This window comes from Cetorhinus maximus, chromosome 4 (genome assembly GCF_964194155.1).
Source record: "Cetorhinus maximus chromosome 4, sCetMax3.hap1.1, whole genome shotgun sequence".
Lineage (NCBI taxonomy): Eukaryota > Metazoa > Chordata > Chondrichthyes > Lamniformes > Cetorhinidae > Cetorhinus > Cetorhinus maximus.
The window spans coordinates 126,202,813-126,226,072 of record NC_135882.1 but is presented as its reverse complement, the minus strand read 5'-3'; the positions used below and the strand labels follow the sequence as shown (position 1 = coordinate 126,226,072).

The following is a 23,260-nucleotide window of genomic DNA, read 5'->3' as shown; positions in this document are numbered from 1 at the left end:
AGACGTCAAGGAAGGGAAGGGAAGTGCCAGAGATGGACCATGTGAAAATGATGGAGGGGTGGAAATTGGAATTCTTCCAGGTCCAGACGAGAGCATGAAGCAGCACCGAAGTAATCATCGATATACCGGAGAAAGAGTTGTGGGAGGGGGCCCGAGTAGGACTGGAACAAGGAATGTTCCACATACCCCATAAAGAGACAGGCTTAGCTGGGGCTCATGCGGGTACCCATAGCCACACCTTTTATTTGGAGGAAGTGAGAGGAGTTTAAGGAGAAATTGTTCAGTGTGAGAACAAGTTCAGCCAGACGGAGGAGAGTAGTGGTGGATGGAGATTGTTCGGGCCTCTGTTCGAGGAAGAAGCGGAGAACCATCAGACCATCCCGGTGGGGGATGGAGGTGTAGAGTGTCCCTTAATGTCTTTATTGCAACCAGAGCTTTCCTTTTTTATTGATGTGTCTGTAAGATTTAATACTATTATGTTTAATGCTCCTTAATAATTTAATTTCATTGTTCCTCTTTGCCTAATTGTTTTTTGGCTTGTCTGCTAATCTATTCATTTTCTCTCTATCATTCACTCTTCTGCTGTCTATGTACTTAATGTATGCCCTTTCCTGACTCTCAATTGTTTGCTTATGTCTTTATTCATCCATGGCATCCCACTAGTGTTCATTTTATTCTGTCGTTTTAGCAAAATATATTTTCCCTACACTCTGTTGAGCACCGTTTTAAATGTTTCCCGTTGTTATTTTGCCAATATTGTTACTCATTTTATTTTCCCAAGTTCTATTCTCACATCCTCAAAATCAGCTTTCTTCAAACTATCAACTTGGCTTTCATCATATGTGTGTCCTTCTCTATCATCATCTTAAACAGTAGTATATTATGGTCACCATTGCCTAGATGTTCCAGTATTTTTACTTCTGTTACCTGCTTAGATCATTCCTTGTTTCTAGATCCAATAGTGAATCTTCCCTTGTTGGGATTTTCACATACTGGGTTAGAGAGGAGGCATGTGCACATTATAGGAACTCCATTCCCTTTTCACCTTTATCCATCTCTTCTGTCCAATTAATACTGGGCGGAATCATGCCAGGTTTGCACCAAGTGTGGTAGGTAAAACAACATTTTACCCGCCGGCCATGATGGCGGGTTTTCAGGACGTATCGTCCCAAATCCATCACATTATCTATGCCTTCCTGGGAAACACACCGTTTCCATGGCTAGCGGGCTCTCATTCGCCCGCCCGCCATCACCTCGCTGCTTCATCACGCTGGGTGCCATATTTGAAGTCCAGCTCCACGCACACATCTCAGTGCTTCCAGACCATGACTGCTGCAGGGATGACATGGCCCCGAAAGGCAAAAAGACTGCAGCCGCCAGGTTCAGCGATGCATCACTGGTATGCCTTTTGGATGCCGTGGAGTCCCACTGGGATGTCCTCTACCCCTGCTCTGGCTGCAGGATGGGCAGCAACATCGCTAATCCGGTTTGGGAGGTGGTGGCAGCGGTGGTCAGCGCCAGCGCCCTTCAAAAGAGGTCAGCCACCCAGTGCCGCAAGAAGATGAATGATCTCCTCCGTTCCACTAAGGTAAGTCACTCTTCTCAGCACTCTCAACTCACATACTCACAAATCCATCACACATCCACAGAGCCCTCACTCGTTGCCAATTCAAGGAACATCACCATTCACTCTCTCACACTCACTGTCATTGTCCTCATCCCATCCATGGGACCACTCACCACCCACACAGGCCAACATACTTATCATTTGGCCTGGCTGGTGTCCTGCTTACACTCTCTCCATCTCTCTTCATGCAGGACAAGCTGGCACAACAACAGGGAGAAGTCGTGGACTGGTGAAGGAATGCCTGAAATCTAGGTCCTCACTGACTTTGAAAACAGAGCCATCCAGCAGGCCAGCAGCAATCTGGACCAGTCCTGTGCTGACTGTGAGGTCGACGGTGCTCTACTAAGTGAGGATCCAGCAGTGCAACATACATCAGACAACCATGCTGTGAGTAATGTGTCCTATTTCACAGGCACTGCCATGAACTAACTATCTCCCCTTGCTTTTGCAGGCACATCTGGGAAACAATCGATGGAGTCCATGACACAGGGCCTCCAATCAAGCCCCGAAGAAACCTCTGAAGAAGAATCTGAAGACACCCTCCTTGAGGTCCTGTCACAGCACTCACCCACACCCTCCACCAGCGCAGACACACACCTCAGTGGGACTTAGCTTTAGGATAGCCTTGGGATCACAATCTGGTGAGCATGTCACACTATCTGATTCACAGCAGGTGGCAGCAGGGACTTTGCTGGTGTCTGGCACTTGGAGGACTGCTGGAGGCCACAAATTTGCTGAGTCTGAGTCAGATGACGAGCCTCTGGACTCGGTCATGTCACAGTTGCTTGAGCTGCAAAGGCCAAATTGGGAACTTCAGGAAGGAATGTCTGCTGCACTCCTCAGGTTGCAAGGCATGATGGAGGAGTCCATCCGCCTTCAGGCTGAGGTGATAGCACTGGCATGCCAATGCACCGAGGTAAACATTGGTAGGATAGCGGCCTCCATGGAGACCTTGGTCCAGGATGGTGCTCCTGCACTGTTGTGTGGGCTCAACTCCAATGCTTATGCCATAGCTGGCCTCCAACAGTGTGTATGTGAGTGGAGTGCCAGGCAGCTCGATCTCACTCCAGCTACCCCTTCTCCTCAAGGAGTCAGGCTGGGGCTCTTCGGCACTCATAGGGAGGAGGATCAGCTGGTACACACTCCGGGGCCATCTACCCAGGTGACCCCGAAAGTGTCCGGCCCATCTGATTCCCCTCTTCCTGTGACCTCAGCAGCACCAGCTCCACTGGTCGAGGGTGTCACTGCCACACAGCAGGACTTCGAATGCAGGCTGGGGCCTTCCAAGTCTCGGCCCTCCAGAGGATGCCCGCTAAGGTCAGCACAGACAGGGTGTTGCAGTCAGCCGGCTGCCTCCACCTCCGCTGTGGATGTCCGGTGAGCACCAAGAAGTAGCAGCAGGGTTAGGAAAATTAAGAAGAATTAGTTGCACAGCCTGGGCATGGGTATTAATCACTTGTGCATATTTTTCACTATTGTCAATAAACTTCTAAGAATGTCTCCCTGCCTATGGCTCCTTGCTCTGATGAACAGTGTTCTTGTCACTCAGATGTGAAGCCTTTTTGAAGCAGATAAAGGCAGGTGTCAGTCTTCCCTGTGCTCTGTGCAACCTTCAGACCAAAGTATTGGTCCAGACTCACACTCCCTGGAAACATTACTGATGCCTGGACCTCAGCGGTGCTTGTCATTGCTGCCAGAATGTAGCGAGCAGGCGCCACAGAGTTCTCTCATTCTTTCTGTGTGTTCTCAGCACCTTTAAGATGGGCTGGCCCCCATCTCTTCAGCATCTGTGACCACAGATGCTGTGCTCCTGAAGGGGTCAGGTGCTGAAGACAGTCAAAGGATCAGATGCTTCTAAAGGTTCAAAGCTTGACACCCTCTGTGGACTGAATTGCAGGGCTCCATCAGACCGGCCCAGGCACCGGAACCTCACCTTCAGCATCCCGATGGTCTACTCCACCATGTAGCGAACTGCACCATGAGCCTCATTATACCGCCGTTCTCCTGCAGTGTGAGGCCGCCGCACAGGTGTAATCAGCCACGCCCTCTACAGATAGCCCTTGTACCCGAGGAGCCATCCCTGCAGCTTCTGTGGACCCTGGAAGACTTCAGGGATCTGTGACCGACTGATGATGTAAGGGTTGGGCACATGCCCTGGAAACTGTTCGCACACCTGCACGATGCATTTCTGGTGGCCACACACCAGCTGCACGTTCAGCGAATGGAACCCCCTGTGGTCGATGTAGTTCACCGTGTGTTGTGACGGAGATCTGAACGACACATGAGGGCAGTCGGTTGCACCCCGTACGTGTGGGAAACCCGAGATCTGGGCGAATCCAATCGCTCTTGAATTCTGGCTGTCCTGGTCCCGGGCGAAAGGCACAAAGTTATGTGCCCTCGCAAAGATGGCATCCATGACCTCATGGATGCATTTGTGGGTGGAGGCTTGTGAGATCCCACAGAGGTCACCTGTGGAGCCCTGAAAGGAGCCACTGGCGTAGAAATTGAGTGCCACAGTCGCTTTCATGGCCACTGGCAGTGGATGCCCTCCATGTTCCCATGGCGCCAAATCCTGCAGTAGCTGGCAGATGTGACCGACCAGTTCCCAAAACATGCACAGTTTTGGTGACACTGGCCGTGGTCATCTGGAGGAACGAAAGGTGGTTATAGACCCTGGGTGTCGCTAGGCGCCGACCAGCGACAGCTCATTGTGGCTCTTTGGGGGCATGTGCGGGAGCCTCAGGCGCCCCTTCTTCCCATGCTTGCTGCTCCTGCCTCTGCACAGCCAGGAGCCTCAGTCGCTTGCTCCTCCATCACCTTTGCTCTCTGTAGGCCATCAGGCATACAGCTAGTTCACCAAGCTCCATGATCCTGAAGTACTCCTCCTGCAGGATAAAAGAGACACATGGTTAGCATGGGTGTACTAAGAACCTGTCTTGATTAAGTGTGAAGGTCCCTTAACAATTCCTGGAGAGTGCTGGCCACCACTTGGATGGACAGAGATTAGTGTACTGTATGGCTTCCTGAAACCCCACCACCTCTGCCCCGCTCCATCTGACCAATTGGCGGCAGCTTTGCCCATTGAACTGCATGCTATGCTCTCAGCTCAGGCGCAGGCATTCTCCTAACCCGCGCTGCATGGGGAGACTGGTCCAAACTGGGATGCTGATATTGCAAGGGGCTGTGAACACCTCCAGTAGTGACTGCTCCATGGCCAGCTTTAGTGAGGAGATTGTACAACGTGTGCAGTCGACCAACTGTTCTGCAGTCCACTAAAGTGCTCATGACTTTGCAGTCTGTGCCGGGGAAGGTTGGGGTGTGGGGTTGGCAGGGTGGTGGTGGAGAGAAGAGGCTGGGGGTGCCGGTGAAAATCTTTGGAATACTTGGTGGCACTTTGATACCTCTGCATTGCTTGAGTGGGCAGCCCAACTCCAACTCCAGTCATATCAAAGTGGCTGCATCTGAACTGTCTCAGTTGCAGAGGAATGGTCACTTTATAGAGGTTTCCCTAATGCATGGCCACTTCCCTTGCCCAATCTAATCCCAACCCCAAATGCTTGTGCATTATATTTAATAGCAGGGCACCAACCCCGCAACAAATTGCCTCAACCGCAAGGCAGCCCTCCCCCACCACAAGTCGGCTCAACGGCAGGGCTGCCCTTAACCCCAGCCCCCCAACGCCTCTCAAGTTTGAAGTCCAGCAGGTGACCATGGTGAACGCTGCACAACGTTACTATGTACTCACCTCCGAGTTCCCCTCAAAGTGCAGCCTGCCAAGTACACACATTTTATGTGCTGTTGTGAAACATGTTGGCGTGCTTTCCTGCCGATGTGGATGGACGATCCAGCAGGGTGGTGGTGGGGGGTGATGATTAGGGTGGGCTGGCCTAACAATGATATGCTGATGTATTACAATGAGGTTTCCAATGTCCGATGCTGGTAAATGTGGCTCATCATCGGTGGGCTGAGCGTACAATCGCGAATTGGTTACACGCCATTGTGAAACTGACTGCGCCATGTTGTCCGCCACCGAACACGCCGGACGCTGTGCGGGCACTGAAAATTCTACCCACTGTTTCAGGGTACTTGAAATTCCCCATGATGTTTATTCTTTTTTTTACTCAATTCCCTAATTTGTCTGCATATTTCTTCCTCCATACTTTCCACTATTAAGTATCTGGATTAGTGTGATGGATCCTTATTATCTTTTCTCTCTATTGGTATGGATTCTATTTTTGTCTTGCTGATAGCTGCGTCCCTTTTTCCTACTGCCATTATGTTATCCTAAATAAATACAGGTACTCCCTGTTTTCCCTCTCTCTTTCCGAATTTTGTTATACCTCGCAATGTTTAATTCCCAGTCCTGATTTTTCTACAACCATGTATCTGTAATCACTAGCATGCTAAGGAGAGGTGATGGCATAGTGGTATCCTCACTAGACTAGTATTCCAGAGACCCAGGGTGAAGCTCTGGGGACCCAGGTTTGAATCCCACCATGGCAGATGGTGAAATTTGAATTCAGTGAAAGTCTGATAATGATCATGAAACCATTGCCAATTGTTGTTAAAAACCCATCTGGTTCATTAATGCAATTTAGGGAAGGAAATCTACTGGCCTTTACTGCACTGGCCCCCATGTGATTTCAGACCCACAGCAATGTGGTTGACTCTTAAATGTCCCCTGAACAAGGGCAGTTAGGGATGGGCAATAAATGATGGCCTAGCCAGTGACACCCACATCCTATGAATGAATAAAAATAAAGTCTGGTTCCTCTCAACACATGATTTCCTCCAGCTCCTGTGTTTTATTATGGACACCGTGCATTGTTATAGAAGCGTTTTACCTCATTTTTAATAGGGGTTCCTCTCAATTAAGGTCTGAGAATTTTTTGTGAAAAGGAATCATGTAATTATAGTGCTTTTTATGATCTGTTGTGAAATGCTTCTGGGCCACTTCAAATGGGTGGGATTATTAGACTTGTAGACACATTAACTTTCCCTTTGTCTACCTTCTATTACCATCAGGACTGTGGACCAATGCATATGTATAAAATCACCAAAGTGTCCTCAGCATTTCAGCATTCAATGCAGTTAGTGCATGTAATACAGGGTGAAGTCCATACTAACAATAGAACATGACCTTGCTGAAGTATATACATGTGAAATTAAGCAAAAAACCAAGACAGTGCCTAGCAAGCTATTTTCCAATGTGACCCATTTTAACTCACCACCACCTTCTCAATGGCAATTAGACATGGGCAACAAATGTTGGCTTTGCCAACAATGCATACATCCCATGAACAAATGTATATCAACAAAAAACTATTGGAAATTAATGTGACCCCAGATCTCAGCAAAAACAAAACAGCAATAAAGCAACATAGGAACCTTTGGTATATTATTATTAAAATTCGCATATTATAGATCAGGCTTATCCAACTTGCAGCCCGCAGGTTAGATGTGGCCCCTGGAGCCACTGTTCAAAATGCCTATGATGGGTAAGTGAAGTTGAAGGTTCTGCAAGGGGCTCCTCCTCCAATCACGGGCTGTTCTTCTCCCGCGTTTGCTTTAGTGAGCCTATCAGCAGCAAATGTGGAAGAGAAACACACCAATACACCACACACAAACACATACATCTACTCACACTATGGGTGAAGGTGAATGAGCGAGCACCCTGAGATTGGAAGTGAGCTGGGCACACAAACTCTGACCCTCTCACACTCTAATGGTCATTTATATGAATTATTTGTTTTGTAAATTATTGATTATTGCTTTGACATTGCTTTATTTTTGCTCAACAAGTTGCTTCTTTTCTTTGTACCTCAACTTTTTTGAAATTCATATTTAAATGTTGTGCCAAGCTTTATCTTTCTGAAATTTGCTCATCAACCACTTGAGTAAAAAAAATGGAAATTTGGCCCCCACAAGCAAAAAGATTGGACAAGCCTGTTAGAGCTCAACATAAAGTAGTAATACATCATATAAATATGAAAATCTGTGTTTTTCAAGTACTTTGTAAAAATGTTATTTTATGTACTCATGTCGGCTGCAGCTAAGCTCTCCATACTCCTTAGTGACAGAAGCTTCAAAACCCCTTTCCCCCATCCCCACACACATTGTAACCAGCTCATCTTCCCCCACAGTGCTTACACGCATGCATGCACACACATACACACCCCACACATTCCCAACCCACCTTCCCCCCACTCACTCACTCAGCATCCCCTCTTCCCAACCTGCTCCACACTCATTCAGCTTCCCCCTTCCAAAACCCCTTTCCCATCACTCAGTCATGCCTCCCCACTCTGCCACCCCAGTTATCTCAGTTCTGTTCTAGAGGTATAAATGCATCCAAACCACAGTTGAATACTTCAAAAGTAACCACTTGGTTGGGAAATGCTGTGGGATAACCCAAAGACGCCATATATATGCAAGTTCTTTCATTCTTTCTGTTTCTAAGGTTTGATGCTTTTGGGAAAGAGATGTGAGGGGATGTGAGAAAGAACTTTTTACGCAGTAAGAACTCATAAGCTACGAGACTAAAACAAATTTCAAAAGGAAATCAGATGATCACTTGAAGGAAATTATCCTGCAGGGTGATGGTGATCAAGCTGTGAGTGGGACTGATTGGATTACTCCAAGGAGAGCCAGCATGGACTCAAATGGGCTGAATGGCTTCCTTTCATGCAGTAAATGACTCTTTTACCTTACTAATGAATATTACCCTTGGTTCTTGCACTACAGACATTGCATTTTTATAATGTCCTATTAATTATCACTCAAGCTGTGCAAAATGTTGGATTTGAAATCTTTCTGATAATTGTATTAATAACTGTATTGTTGTAATAAGTTTACATATAGTTAAGTAAAATAAATTGCTAGAAAAAAGCAAGACCTCTCGGGTTGTAATCTCTGAATTACTCCCAGTGCCACGTGCTAGCAAGCTCAGAAATAGGAGAATAGCACAGGTGAATACGTGGCTTAAGAGTTGGTGCAGGAGGGAGGATTTTAGATTCCTTGATCACTGGGACCGTTTCTGGGGAAGGTGAGACCTCTACAAGCGGGACGGTCTACATCTGAACCAGAGCGGGACTAACATCCTTGCAGGCGGGTTTGCTAGTGCTGTTGGGAGGAGTTTAAACTAATTCGGCAGGGGGAGGGGACACAGAATGTTAGCAGAATAGCGACACATCATAATACAGTAAAACAATCAAGTCAGAGGGAGTACAGCTGCAATAAGCTTCAAGGAAGTAAGGCAAGTCTGGATGGCCGCTACTTTAATGCCAGGGGTATTACAGGTAAAATGGATGAGTTAAGGGTGAGGATTGACATGTGGAATTGTGATGTAGTAGCCATCAGTGAGACGTGGTTGAGGGAAGGGCAGGATTGGCAGCTCAACATTCCAGGATATAGAATCTTCAGGCGAGACAGCAGAGGAGGTAAAAGAGGAGGAGGCATTGCATTAATAGTTAAGGAGTCAGTTACTGCAGTAAGGAGAGATGATATCTTGGAGGGGGCATCAAATGAAGCTTTGTGGGTAGAGCTTAGGAATAAAAAAGGGGCAACCACATTATTTGGTGTTTATTACAGAACCCCAGATAGTTAGCGGGAAATTGAGGAACAATTTTGTGCACAATTTGTGGAAGTGTATAAAAACAATAACAATGGGGTAACTATATTAGGTGATTTAAACTTTCCCAACATTAATTGGGATAGACATAGTGTTAAGGGCTTGGATGGAGTGGATTTCTTGAAATGTGTACAGGAGAATCTTTTAGGTCAATATGTAGAGGGTCCAACAAGGGTCGGCGCAGTGCTGGGCCTAATTCTGGGAATGAAGACGGACAGGTGGCTGAGGTGGTGGTGGGCGAGTGTTTTAGCGATAGCGACCACAACATGTTACAGTTTAAAACAAAAACAAAAATACCTGGAAAAACTCAACAGGTCTGGCAGCATCTGCGGAGATGAACACAACCAACGTTTCGAGTCCGAATGACCCTTCAACAGAACAGTTCTGCTGAAGGGTCATTCGGACTCGAAACGTTGGCTGTGTTCCTCTCCGCAGATGCTGCCAGACCTGCTGAGTTTTTCCAGGTATTTTTGTTTTTGTTTTGGATTTCCAGCATCTGCAGTTTTTTGCTTTTATCTTATGTTACAGTTTAAATTTGTTATGGACAAAGAAATCAACAAGTTGCAAAAAAATGTTTTGAATTGGGGGAGAGTGGATTTTAGTAAGATAAGGCAGGATCTGGCCAAGGTAGACTGGGAACAGTTACTTGTGGGGAAATCTACAGAGGAACAGTGGGGGGTGTTCAAAAAGGAAATGGGGAGGGTACAGGCTCCACATGTTCCCTCTAGGGTGATAGAAAGGAGTAACAAGCCCAGAGTACCATGGATGACCAGAGATATTCAGGTTACGATGAGAAGGAAAAGAGAGGCTTTTAGCAGGTACAAGGGAAGCAAATCAGCAGAGGCATTAGTGGAGTACAGACAGTGCAGGGTGGAGCTTAAGAAAGCAATTAGGAGAGCAAAGAGGGGATATGAGAAAGCTCTGCCTGGTAAAAGTAGGGAAAATCCCAAGATATTATATAAGTATATCAATGGGAAGAGGATAACCAGGGAAAGAGTAGGGCCCATAAGGGACCAAGGGGGCAATCTATGGGTGGAGCCAGAGGACATCACTAGAGTGTTGAATGAATACTTCACGTCTGTCTTCACCCAAGAGAATGAGGATGAAGGTACTGAACCCGGGGAGAGAGACTGCGGGGTTCTTAAGCAAATTGATATAGGGAGTGACAAGGTATTGGAGGTGTTGGCAGGCTTAAAAGTGGACAAATCTCCAGGTCCAGATGATTTGTGTCCCAGATTGCTGAGGGAGGCAAGGGAGGAGATCGCAGGGGCTCTGACCCAAATTTTTAATTCCTCTCTGGCCACGGAGGAGATGCCAGAGGACAGGAGAACAGCTAATGTGGTTCTGATATTTATGAAGGGTTGTAGAGATAAGCCAGGGAACTACAGGCCAGTGAGTCCCACGTCACTGGTAGGGGAACTATTGGAGAAATTTCTGAAGGAGAGAATCTATCTCCACTTGGAGAGGCAAGGTTTGATCAGGGATAGTCAGCATGGCTTTGTCAGAGGGAGCTCATGCCTAACAAATTTGATTGAATTTTTTGAGGGTGTGACCAGGTGTGTAGATGAAGGTAGTGCAGTTGATGTAGTTTATATGGATTTCAGCAAAGCCTTTGCCAAGGTCCCACTTGTAAAGAAGGGACATGCACATGGGATACAGGGTAATTTGATAATTCACAATTGGCTTAGTTGTAGGAGGCAGAGGGTGAAGACAGAAGGATGCTTTAGTGACTGGAAGCCAGTGTCCAGTGGCGTACCACAGGGATCTGTGCTCGGTCCCCTATTATTTGTCATTTATATAAACGACATAAATGACTATGTGGGGGGTAGGATTAGTAAATTTGTGGATGACACAAAGATTGGCCGGGGGGTTAACAGTGAGGTTGAGTGTCTTGGGCTACAGGAAGATATAGATGGGATGGTCAAATGGGCAGATAAGTGGCAGATGGAATTTAACTCTGAAAAGAGTGAGATGATACACTTTGGAAGGAATAATTTGACAAGGAAGTATTCAATGAACGGCATGGCACTAGGAAGTTCTGAGGAACAAAGGGACTTTGGCGTGTGTGTCCATAGATCTCTGAAGGCAGAGGGGCATGTTAGTGGGGTGGTGAAAAAGGCATATGGGACACTTGCCTTTATCAATCGAGGCATAGATGTCATGTTGGAGTTGCATAGAACCTTGGTGAAGCCACAGCTGGAGTAGTGTGTGCAGTTTTGGTCGCCACATTATAGGAAGGATGTGATTGCATTGGAGGGGGTGCAGAGGATATTCACAGATTCACCAGGATGTTGCCTGGGATGAAACATTTAAGTTATGAAGAGAGGTTGGATAGACTTGGGTTGTTTTCGTTGGAGCAGAGAAGGCAGATGGACGACCTGATTGAGGTGTACAAGATTATGAGGGGCATGGACAGGGTGGATAGGGAGCAGCTGTTCCCCTTAGTTGAAGGGTCAGTCACAAGGGGACATAAGTTCAAGGTGAGGGACAGGAGGTTTAGGGGAGATGTGAGGAAATACTTTTTTACCCAGAGGGTGGTGACGGTCTGGAATGCACTGCCTGGGAGGGTGGTGGAGGCGGGTTGCCTCACATCCTTAAAAAGTACCTGGATGAGCACTTGGCACGTCATAACATTCAAGGCTATGGGCCAAGTGCTGGTAAATGGGATTAGGTAGGTAGGTCAGGTGTTTCTCACGTGTCGGTGCACACTCGATGGGCCGAAGGGCCGCTTCTGCACTGTGATTCTGAGAAGCACAAAGTGTACCATGTGCAGTTCTCAATGTTCCTAAAGTGAGCCATAAGTTAATTATAAATTAAAGCAGAAGTAAATGTGTAAAATTGATACAGCGGTTAATGGATTCAAGCTCCACAGCAATCTTAAACACAATGACGTAATTTTGGTGAAAGGGTGAAAAAAGGGTGCTAAGAGGGTCCTGTGGTTACTGGATGTGCCTGTTTGAAAGTCTGGTGTTAGCATGCAATTTTGGCACTAACTGATGACTATCATGACTAAAACCCGCTGGCAGGTTTAGTACTCAAGTGCTAATTAGAAACATTTTTTGTGGAACAATATATGTCGGCTCTATTGAAGGTGTGGAGTGAGCTGGCTGAAAATTGCAGCAGGTTTCAGGATGGCTTGGGAACCGAGTGAGCAGACACATAGGTTCTTAGACAGCTTCCAGCTTGAGAGAGTTCAGAGAAGATTGGATTGCCCTCTAACTGCAGGGGTAAGAGGCCCGTCTTACCCTCCTGTCCCTCTCTCTCTTGCAGCAGCTGCTACTGCTCTGCCTGAGCTCATGTCCTCCTCCCATTACTCCTGCAGACCAAGAGAGACCTTGGCCACAATTTTATGGCCCCTCCCGCCCGCCGGGATATTACAGTCCCACCAAACTGAATGGAGATTTAAATGGCTCTCTGCCGCGGAGGAGACATGCTGCAGTAGAGCTGTGAAGTCCTGGCCCTTGTTAAGGCTGGTCCCCAGGCGAGATCCCTCAATTTGTTATGATCCTTGACGAGATACCCAAAATTGTTCATTTCCCAAATGGGACCCCAATTTTGCTATGCTCCCAGGTGAGGAGGAATGAGCTGGCTCCCCTTCTTTATTCAACCCCCTCCATTGGTCTCAACAACGTCAATATAAAAAAAGGATCCCTTCCCTCGTGGATACCTTTTCCCAGTCCAAATGTATTTATGTTTTCGAAGGAGCTAATTTAACTAGGCTTTCTTGAGTCAAAGAAAGAGTAAGTTTATTAGTTGCTAAAAACCCGAGAAAAATAATAAAAACTCAACACACATACACATAGATTAGAAATGAGAAGTTGAGTCCAAAAATAAAAGTAAAAAGAAAAATACGAAACAGTCTTTGGCTTGTCCGTGAGGATAGGTGGTGAAACGTTGCAGCAGTGAAGTTGGGTGATTCTAGCAGAACTGACTTTGGCTGTTGAGCAGTTGGTTTCGATACACTAGGTTCTGCAGGTTAGCTGGAGAAGCTGTTCTCATCCTTTTTGACTGTGGCTTTGCTGACTTGTGACTTCCCTCCAGCAACATAGAATGACTTTTTTATCTGCAAGCTGCTTGGATACCTAACTGACGTTCGTCAGCTGTGACCTTCACAGCACATACTGGCATACCAGAACTAGAACACCAGGACTAGCTCACACAGATCAGGTTTGTAGCTGGCTTTTAAAACCCTTTTCTTGTGTATTCCTGGAAGGGAACAAACAAACATATCTTTCACCCAGAATCTGCTTTCTTTCAACTCCGATCATTTCCACATTCTGAGACGTAACTCAACAGCAGATGGTTCTTGCTGACATGGTAATCAGTCTCAATTGTCTTCGCAACCACAGGAGATTAAAGTTCAGTTTTTTGCATTACATCTCTTCCTTTGAAGTGTCTCTGTCTGAAGTTGGCCTTGACACCTTTTTAAGTGTGACATTCTGTTCTCTCTGGACTGTAATCCAGTGTAATCCACATAGAATTTTCTAGCAAGTGGTTACTTTACATTTTCAGCCAGCTTTTGCTTGTATGTCTTTTTAAAGAAAAACACATGCCTTCCTTTAAGTTTAATACGTCCCTAAGTAATTTGGGCTGTGATCCAACGCCATGACAACCTGCAGTAAAATGACCAAACACTCCCTTTCTTTTAGTGACTTGTGTAAGGTGTCCAATGAGGGAGAGTAGCACAGCACTTGCTTTTTTTGGATGAAGTTCACAGAATTTCTAGAATAAATCCTGATCGGGATTTGGTGAAGTCTTGACAAGGTATCTCACAAAGTCTCCTGATGTGTTTCAAAAGTACTCTTCAAACCTCCAGGAGTAACTGAACAGGAAAAAACTGACGTACCTTTACGTAGAGCTCAAAATCCTCTGCAACAACTCATTTGTTCCAAATTAGCTAGTTACTTTTCGAGCGGGCATTAAATCAAGCACTTTCAACCAAAATGACATGCAGCCACGTTAATGAGGACTAGTAAGCAACTTAAGTGGCAATCAGCCCCTTATCGATCCTCCAGGTGGCCATTCCTAGCGTAAGATTCAACTCCTTTATGAAGATGGTATCTTGCACTAAACATGAGCTATACTGGTATTTCAGTTTATCTTGGCTACCTTGAAGCCTCTGTAAGGCCTGAAGTATTTGGGGAAAATTTTCCTCATAATCTAGATTGACACTACAGTGCAGTGTTAAGGAGGTGCCACCAATGGCTGGATAAAAATCATGTAAAGTTTTATTAATAAAGTCAGGATTTTGAACTAATGCATCTGGGGATGGTGAGTCAATATAGATCAGCAAGGATGGAGTGACGAGTGATTGAAAAATAGGGACAGGATTTATGCAACAGGGTTTTGAGTTTGCACTTATGAAGACTTGTGGATGGGAGGTCAACTTGGAAAGTACTAAGCAAGTCAGAAGGTAACAAAGCATGCATAAGTGTTTTCGCAGTGGAGAGACTGAAGTAGGGATGGAAGCTGACAATGCTGCAGAGATTAGTCTTGATCATGGATAGAATGTAGGATTTAAGCTCAACTCAAGTTAAACAGGGCATCAAGATTGCAAATGGTCTTATTCAGCCTAAAAAAGAGCACGGTGTCAGTGACAAGAGTACAGAGTTTTTAGATGTATTCGATCTCCCCAGTGTTGAATTAAAGGAAGTTGTGATTCTTCCAGAACTTGAGGCAAAATTTTACAGCCCCGTTTTGGCGGGGACGGGGCCGTAAAATGTGGTGAGACATTCTAAACTTCATGGGCTTTGGCAGGAACGTAAAATCCCACTGCCGTAAAATTTCGCCCTTAATGTCTGACAAGTAATCTGATAGTATAGAGAAGTGGCGGAGGGGTACAGCTAGGTATCAGTTGTGCGTATGTGAACACTGACCCCAAGCCCAGGGCCCAGGAGAGGGAGTGCACCCAATACAAAACAATGGGAACCAGGGACTAAGGGGGTGCCCAAGCTTGAGTTTGTCCAGCTTGAGCAGCCAGAGGCAGAGCTGCAGACCTGAAAAACAGGCTTTTAAAAAAAAAATTGGAACTAACAGTTCTGATTTTGCTTTTAAAGTTGGTCTTTTAGGTTGTTTTTTAAAGCCAGTCAACCACGAAGCTTCTTGAAGATCGAACTGACAGCACAGCAGTCACTGGAGGAGCAGCAGGCAGGGAAAACACAGAGCTTCTCCTCCAAAGACAGATCCTGTTTCTCCCACTTGTAGTACACAAGTTGGCCTCCAAAATTCTTCCAATAACCTTCAGTGAATACAGTTTTTTAAAAAATCACTTACTTGAGGATTTATGTATTCAACTTAAGGAAAAAAGAAAGAAGAGTGATCAGAGAAGAGGATGTGCACTTAGAGGTGGTAAGGCCAGGGGAGAGTAGAGCGGGGATGGGTGTGCAGAGAGAGAGTGCAAGGGGGAGGATTGGAAATTAAGCCTCAGTCTATAGTCACATCAGCCATGGCAAATTAGAGGTGGACATGGGTTAATATGGGAATGTGTGCAGGAACGAGAGGCAAAGAAGCAAAGATTTCTTGGGCTCTCAGATTGTGCAGGTATCCTTTGGGTGCGGGGAGGGTGGTTAAAACAGCTAGAATCTAAACTAGTCTGTTTAAGGCTTCACTGGAAACAGGGCATCAGGTAAATACTAAGATAAAAGCAAAATACTGCGGATGCTGGAAATCTGAAACAAAAACCTGGAAAAACTCAGGAGGTCTGACAGCATCTGCGGAGAGGAATACAGTTCACGTTTCGACTCCATATGACTCTTCATCAGAACTGAGGAAATAGAGAAATGAGGTGAATTATAAGCTGGTTGAGGGGGGTGGGACAGGTAGGGCTGGATAGGGGGCCAGTGATAGGTGGAGGCAAAGAAGAGATTGCCAAAGATGTCATAGACAAAAGGACAAAGGGGTGTTGATGGTGGTGATATTATCTAAGGAATGTGCTAATGGGGACATTAAGGGTAGCAAGCAGGACAAGCTAGTGGCAGATGGCCCTAGTGGGGGTGGGGTGGGGGGAAGAAATTGAAATGGGGTAAAAGGTGGAGATAAAACAATAGATCAAAATAAATTTAAAAATAGATGGGAAAAGAAAAATATATTTTTTTAAAAATGATAAATTATTGGAAAAGGGGGGATCAGAAAGGGGGTGGGGATGGAGGAGAGAGTTCATAATCTGAAATTATTCTGGAAAGTCGGGAAGGCTGTAAAGTGCCTAGTCGGAAGATGAGGTGCTGTTCCTCCAGTTTGCTTCACTGGAACAATGTAGAGGAGACCGCATTGGGAGCAGCGAATGCAGTAGAATGCGGTCTCCTCTACATTGGAGAGACCAAACACAGACTGGGTGACCGCTTTGCAGAACACCTTCGGTCTGTCCGCAAGCATCATCCAGACCTCCCTGTCGCTTGCCATTTCAACACACCACCCTGCTCTCATGCCCACATGTCCGTCCTTGGCCTGCTGTAATGTTCCAGTGAAGCTTAACGCAAGCTGGAGGAACAGCACCTCATCTTCCGACTAGGCACTTTACAGCCTTCCGGACTTAACATTGAATTCAACAATTTCAGATCATGAACTCTCTCCTCCATCCCCACCCCCTTTCCGATCCCCCTTTTTCCAATAATTTATCATTTTTAAAAAAAATATATTTTTGTTTTTGCATCAGATAAATAATTGAGCTTTTGAACTTAAAAGTACATTAAAGTAAACCTAATATTTATGAGAGACCAGCGCCAGGGAGATCCATAGAACAGCATTTCTATTGGTGTAATTAATTATTTGTACACATATTATAAATCATTAGGGTTTTCAGCAGCATCGAATTTACAGTCCTAAAAGATTAAGAGATTTTACTTTGCTCTTTTAGCTAAGATTTACATAGCAAATCAGAGGCACTGTCTATCTGCCCGCAATAGATATATTAAATATAAGTGTGTCATTACTAATGGCCTCTTTTTTTAAGTTGCAGAATTTTAATCTGCCCATTTTGCAGCTCCTAACATTTATAAAAGCTTCTGCTCTACAATATAGAATATTATTTTCTTTGGGAAAGTTAAAATAACGCACTCTGCAACAGGAAAAATTAATTAATAATGGTATTCAATAGAAAGCACCAATGCTTTTAATTTATGTATTTTTAATCCTCAGTTTTTCTGAAAAACCATTTCTAACAGTATTGAACAAGGGATATATACTTGTTTCGTAGAACTTGTCTATAGAAAGCCCACACATACTGATATAAAAACAGAAAGTACTGGAAAAACTCAGTAAGTCTGGCAGCACCTGTGAAGAGAGAAACAGAGTTAACATTTTGAATCCAGTATGACTCTTCCCCACGTTATGGATTTCTGAGGAAGAGTCATATTGGATTCAAAACGTTAATGCTATTTCTTTCTCCACAGATGCTGCCAGACCAGCTGAGTTTTTCCAGCACTTTCTCTTTTTATTTCATCCCTGTTGTTTCCCGGCCTTCCCTCCCCCTGCTTCAAGGCTGAAGATGCTTGCTTTAAAGGAGGAGTGTTTCAATTACCAGTTTAAAAATCTCTGCATGTGAAAAGGTCGTAATGTATGAACAGATCTGCAGGTGTGGGTGTACTGCTGAGGGCTTTCTTTCGAAGCTCTCATGTTATCTTCTCTTGAAGTAGCTAAGACCTGTTGAATGCAATCCAATGGAGAATCCGATGAGACAAGGCAAGATTGTGCATTCAGTGCTCAAACGAGTCTAGGGGGTCAGTTAGCTCAGTTGGCTGGACAGCTGGTTTATGGTGTAGAGTGATACCAACAGCATGGGTTCAATTCTTGTACTGGCTGTGGTCATCCATAAAGGCCCTACCTTCTGTGATGTGGTGGATCTCAGGTTAAACTCACCACCAGTCATCTCTCACTAAGACAGAGTAACCTGTGGGACTATGGTGACTTTCACTAGTCATTGTTCCAGCAGCTCCAATCACAGGTTCCCTCTCTCCCAATTTTGCCACTTCTCCAGAGACAGAATCTATGACTAGAGAAGCAGCAAGGGCAGGAGAGTGGGAATCTGTGATTGGAGGAGCTGGAGCAGTTATTCTGGCTGTTCGCATGGGTCACCATGCAGGAGTCTTTCTGCTGCACTGAATGATTTGTGACAACATATTCTAGAGACCAAGAAGAAGCAGAAAATGAAAGAACAGGAGGGAGTCTCCGCTGGTAAACAGGTCAGAGCAGACTTGGGGCAGCTTTCACTCAGCCTTGTGCCAGGCCATCATTTTTATCTGCAGCACAAACCATTCCCAGGGGAACTGCAAATTCACTTTTATTGATAGAGTTATCTTGAGCGAGGTGAATGAGTGCTGTGTCACTGTGTCCGAGGATGGAGGAGGGAGTGTAGAAAGCAGCAAGGGGCGTTTGGTTGGGGTGGGGGGGGGCGCGAGCCATCCGCCCCTCCAGCCCTTAAAATGCAACCCATGATTTCTCTCCCTGACCCTGCCCATACCTGTGGATTATGTTACCAAGGCACAGCCTGTTAAAACAGGCCTGACCCACCTCAGTTTTAACATCAGTATTCTTCTCTTATATTACAAAGGTGTCCAGAAAACAGATAATTTCACATGCTGGGTCCCAGAAAAAAATGCTTGTTTTAACATTCGTTTTACCTGGGCCAGGATTTCCCAGTCAGCGAGCGGGGGGACAGGGCCCACTTGCTGACGCATAAAATGATGCGGCATGACGTTGGGAGGAACTCCCGACGTCACCGCGCCCCATTTAAACTTTCAGGTAGGCGGGGGCTCAGCAGAATCAGCTGTGTGCCCGCCGACCTGTCAATGGCCAGTTGAGGCCATTGACAAAATCATTAAAGTCATTGGTGGACCTGCCCGTCCAACCTTAAGGTGGGCGGGCAGGCCAGGAGCCCTGGCGGGCATTAGGAAAAGCATGAAACCTCATCTACGGGCGGGATGAGGTTTCATGTAGGTTTTAAAAAATGTAATAAAAGTGTATTTGTAAGTGATGGACATGTCCCAACTCATGTGACAGTATCACATGAGGGACATGTCAGAGAAATTTTTTTTTTCTATTTTTAGCATTTTTTTAATGTGGAACCAATCTCCCTGAGGCAGCACTTAGCCTCAGGGAGATGAGTGCGCTCTTTCTTGCACATGCGCGAAAGAGCGCACTCTCGGCTCAGGGAATCCTCCCCCGCCCGCACAGGGAGCGCATAGTGCTTCCTCGCAGACGTCATTCTGGGCGGGCCTTAATGTAAAATGGCGGCACGCCCCCAATTGAGGGGCTGATCGGAGGCGTGCCTCCACGCACCCGCTCCTAAACTTCCCCCCCGCCGACAGGGGGAAAATTCTGCCCCTGATGATCAAAATATCAAAATGCTGCTTGCTCAAGAAGGAAGTTTAGATTTTTATCAGCTCACAGCAAGTTCTTGTAACTTACCAAGAGGATATTGAATGGGTAATTCCAAGGTTTATAGTCTTTTTAAATATGGTTCGATAAAGTCCACAAGCATCATTAGGTTGTCCTGCGAAGTTCATTGAATTCATGGTCATGACACACATGTTCCCTAGAGCCTGGCAGGCAGTAAGATTTGCAAATCTCTGAAAATAAAAAAATAAAAATGTGAACTAAAACAATTACTGTTATAATGAAAGAGAAACACAATTAACAGATCCAACTTAATAAAATTCCGCGTACTTCATAAGGCTAATTAGTGAATCAGTAAGTAAGATGCAAGATTAGAATTGACTGTGTTACGATCCCAAGCTGAGGTTACCCCTGGACAAGTCTGATCTCAGAGTGGAACCCAGCTTGATAGATTCTAACTTCTATTTGTTTGTTTAGATATGTGGAGAGTAGCTACCACAGGAGTCAGCTGATGAACTTTTAACAAAATAATAAAACATTTATTCAACAAGAAAAGAACAAAATAGAATTTTCCCATTGGCGTGCGGGGGCAGGCCCCGCACGCCTGCATGTAAAATGATGCGCGGTGATGTCGGGCAAGTGTCCCGAAGTCACCGCGCGCCATTGCGATATTTGGGAAGGCGGGCACGCTATAAGTTCGGATGTGCGCCCGCCATCAATTAACGGGCCAGTTAAGGCCCTTGAGGCAGCAATTGATTTCGATTTTTCGCAGCTCGTGTGATCTTCAGGACATCGCACGGGCGCAACAGGCAGGCAGGTGGGAGACATTTGTATAAACCTCTCTCAAGGAAGACAGTCACCTCCATCTGTCAGATGATAGGCCCTGAGATCTCTGCAAACAGCGTGGGTGGGCACCCCAAGCCAGTGGCTCCAAAGGTCACAACTGCCCTCAACTTCTATGTCTCCGGCTCTTTCCAGGGCTTAGCGGGTGATCTCTGCGGAGTCTCCCAATCTGTTGTCCACACTTGTGTCAAGCAGGTGACAGACGCTGTATTCAGGCATGCATTGACTTTCATCCACTAATGCTGGGACGAGGCCAGTCAGACAGAGGTTTCACAGCGATTGCTGGCTTCCCCCACGTCCAGAGTACAATCGACTGCACACATGTGGCCATCAAGGCGCCAGCAGGTGAGCCCAGTGCCTTTGTCAACAGGAAGGATTCCACTCCATGAACGTGCAGATAGTGTGTGATCACAAGCCTCAGATTCTGCAAGTCTGTGCAAGGTACCCAGGCAGCTCCCACGACGCTTACATGCTCAGACACTCCCAGGTGCTGAAGCTCTTCAGTGCTCCAGCCTGGCTGGATGGATGGCTGCTGGGTGACAAGGGCTATCCCCTCAAAGGTGGCTCATGACACCTCTCCGCCATCCAAGATCAGAGGCTGAACAGCGGTACAATAGGAGCCATGCCCTGATGGAGAGAACCATCGGTCTTCTCAAGATGTGCTTCCGATGCCTGGATCGCTCAGGGGGTGCACTACAATACTCCCCAGATTGTGTGTTGCTAATCGTGGTTGCATGCTTTGCTCTCCACAATCTGGCGCTGAAAAGGAGCGACGTAGTGGACGAGGAAGATGTGGATGCAGTTGCTCCGGATGCACACGATGAGTCCAGCAATGAGTCCGAGGATGAGCACGCACAGGAGAACGCTTAGAGGGTAGACGCTGACCCGGGCATACTCGAGGGAGGCAGGGACACCCAGGAGGCTTTAATCCAAAGAACCTTCAGCTAGCCCACCACAGATGGACTTTCAACACATGCCAGGGCTGCAGGCTCCACACTCGATACCTGATTGCTAAACCTGCCTGGATAGGAACATTAACTAAGGCCCTTGTCAATAAAGCTCAGTCTCAAACAACTCACTCATAACATCACGGCTTCCTGTACACATGCATTAATAAGGAATCGCCCTGAGGCATGGCAACATGTCAAAATTTATTGAGTAAACAAAAGTACCTTCATAAAGCAAAACAAAAAAGGTGTTGGGCATCACACCAAGTCTTCCACAAAGTACTATGGGCCAACATAAAAGCACCAGTGAGAAACCCAAGGCATGCCTAAGGTGCCTTAAATTTACGCTTACGAGTGCTACGTCTAGGTGTCCCCTCACTGGCACTGGCATCTGAGACAACCTGATCACTGTGCTGTCCTGTTGGCCTCGATGGCTGTGGCGGGCGTCCTCTGGCCTGCGGAGCATTTGGTGGCTCCGCTTGGGAGGGAGCGGCCAGTTCCACAGCTGGCTCCTCCCAGTCACCACAGCCTCATCGGATGCCACAGTCACTGGCAGAGGGGCGGAGGAGCTGCTGCCCTCATCCGGAGATTCCTAAGAGGAGCCCGCAGATATGACAGGCAGCTGCTGCACCGATGTGAGGTCACTTCGGATCTCCCTGCTCACCATAGGTGGATGGGCACCGAGCTGGGATACTTGGTGCCCAAACCATCTCCCACACTGGCACTGACCAGCTTTGGCCAATGCTGCTGTGAGGGCTTGCAGATCCGAGCGCAATTCCAGGAGGACCTGATTGTTCTCCTGGAGGTGCCTCTCCATGAGTCGCCACTCTCTCCATGAAGGAAGCATGGCGCTCAGCCATGAGGCTCATTGCATCAGTGATGTTCTGCGTGGACTCCTCAAGCACGGGCACCATGCCACGCATAGCCTCATGTACCTCTGCAGGATCGTCCCGCATACCCTGCTGCACTTCCAGCATTCACTGCCTCTCGGACGACTCCAGAGGCACATCATCAGCCACCGACTGAGCAAGTACCTGGTCCCCAGCAGACCTCCAACTGCCCACGCCCTGGGCACTCTCTGTCTCTGCCCGCAGCTCGAGCGAGCGTGAAGTGCCCTCACCGCTGTGCCCCAGGACACTAGCCGAAAATCTAATTCCCACTGAGGTGCTAGTATTTGTGCTGGTGCCTGCCTGGCTGAGATGGTGTGACACTAGTGAGTGCATTTGCTCGGGAGCTTCAGGGGTGAGAGGTGGGCCCTCTGTCTCCTCCTCCTGGCCCTGCTCCAGTGATGCTGAAAGAAAGAAAAAGGACATTTGATTCGTGCTTTGCAGACAATGTCAACTTGCCAACCTCCCCCAGATCATTATGTGCTCATCCTTCCATAATCAAGGGTAAACCCATATTGTTAACTTCCATCACGGAGCATTCAACACATGGTGACCTGAGCACTCGCCAAACATACCTTCCTGTGGCACCCCAGCCTCACTGCCACCGGTGGACCTGGGGGCATGGCGCCTCTCAAGATCCATGGCCTGCTGCTTGAAAACCATTAGGATGGCCAACTGGGCCCGTCCTCTGCCAGTCTGCATTCTTTCCAATGTATTGTGTGCAGTCGTTTTCTGAAAAGGAGAGAGGAGCATTGATTGGTCCAGCCTGCACCTGAATTCCCATCGCATCTCTGCCAACCCAACCAGAGTGGGACATTGCAGGATTCCAGTTCTTCGTCACCCCGCAGCTGTCGCACACTCACCCAAACAAGCCAGGGCTGACTACCCCCACATTGCCCAAATGCTGCCTCCTTCACATATGGCACCACAAGGTGTCACTTTGCTAAGCAAGGAGGCACAAGCACGTGGAGCGTAAACACCACGAGATGAATTGGTG

The 23,260-nt window shown here is 46.8% G+C and overlaps 1 protein-coding gene across 1 annotated transcript in view; it reads right to left on the bottom strand.

Annotated features, from left to right (window-relative positions):
* Positions 1 to 23,260, bottom strand: part of tmem67 (transmembrane protein 67) — a 292,510-nt gene that overhangs the window by 195,226 nt on the left and 74,024 nt on the right. The window contains exon 7 of the mRNA XM_078541238.1: positions 19,659 to 19,819. Coding sequence (XP_078397364.1) covers positions 19,659 to 19,819 — 161 coding nt within the window. The remainder of the gene's footprint in view (positions 1 to 19,658; positions 19,820 to 23,260) is intronic.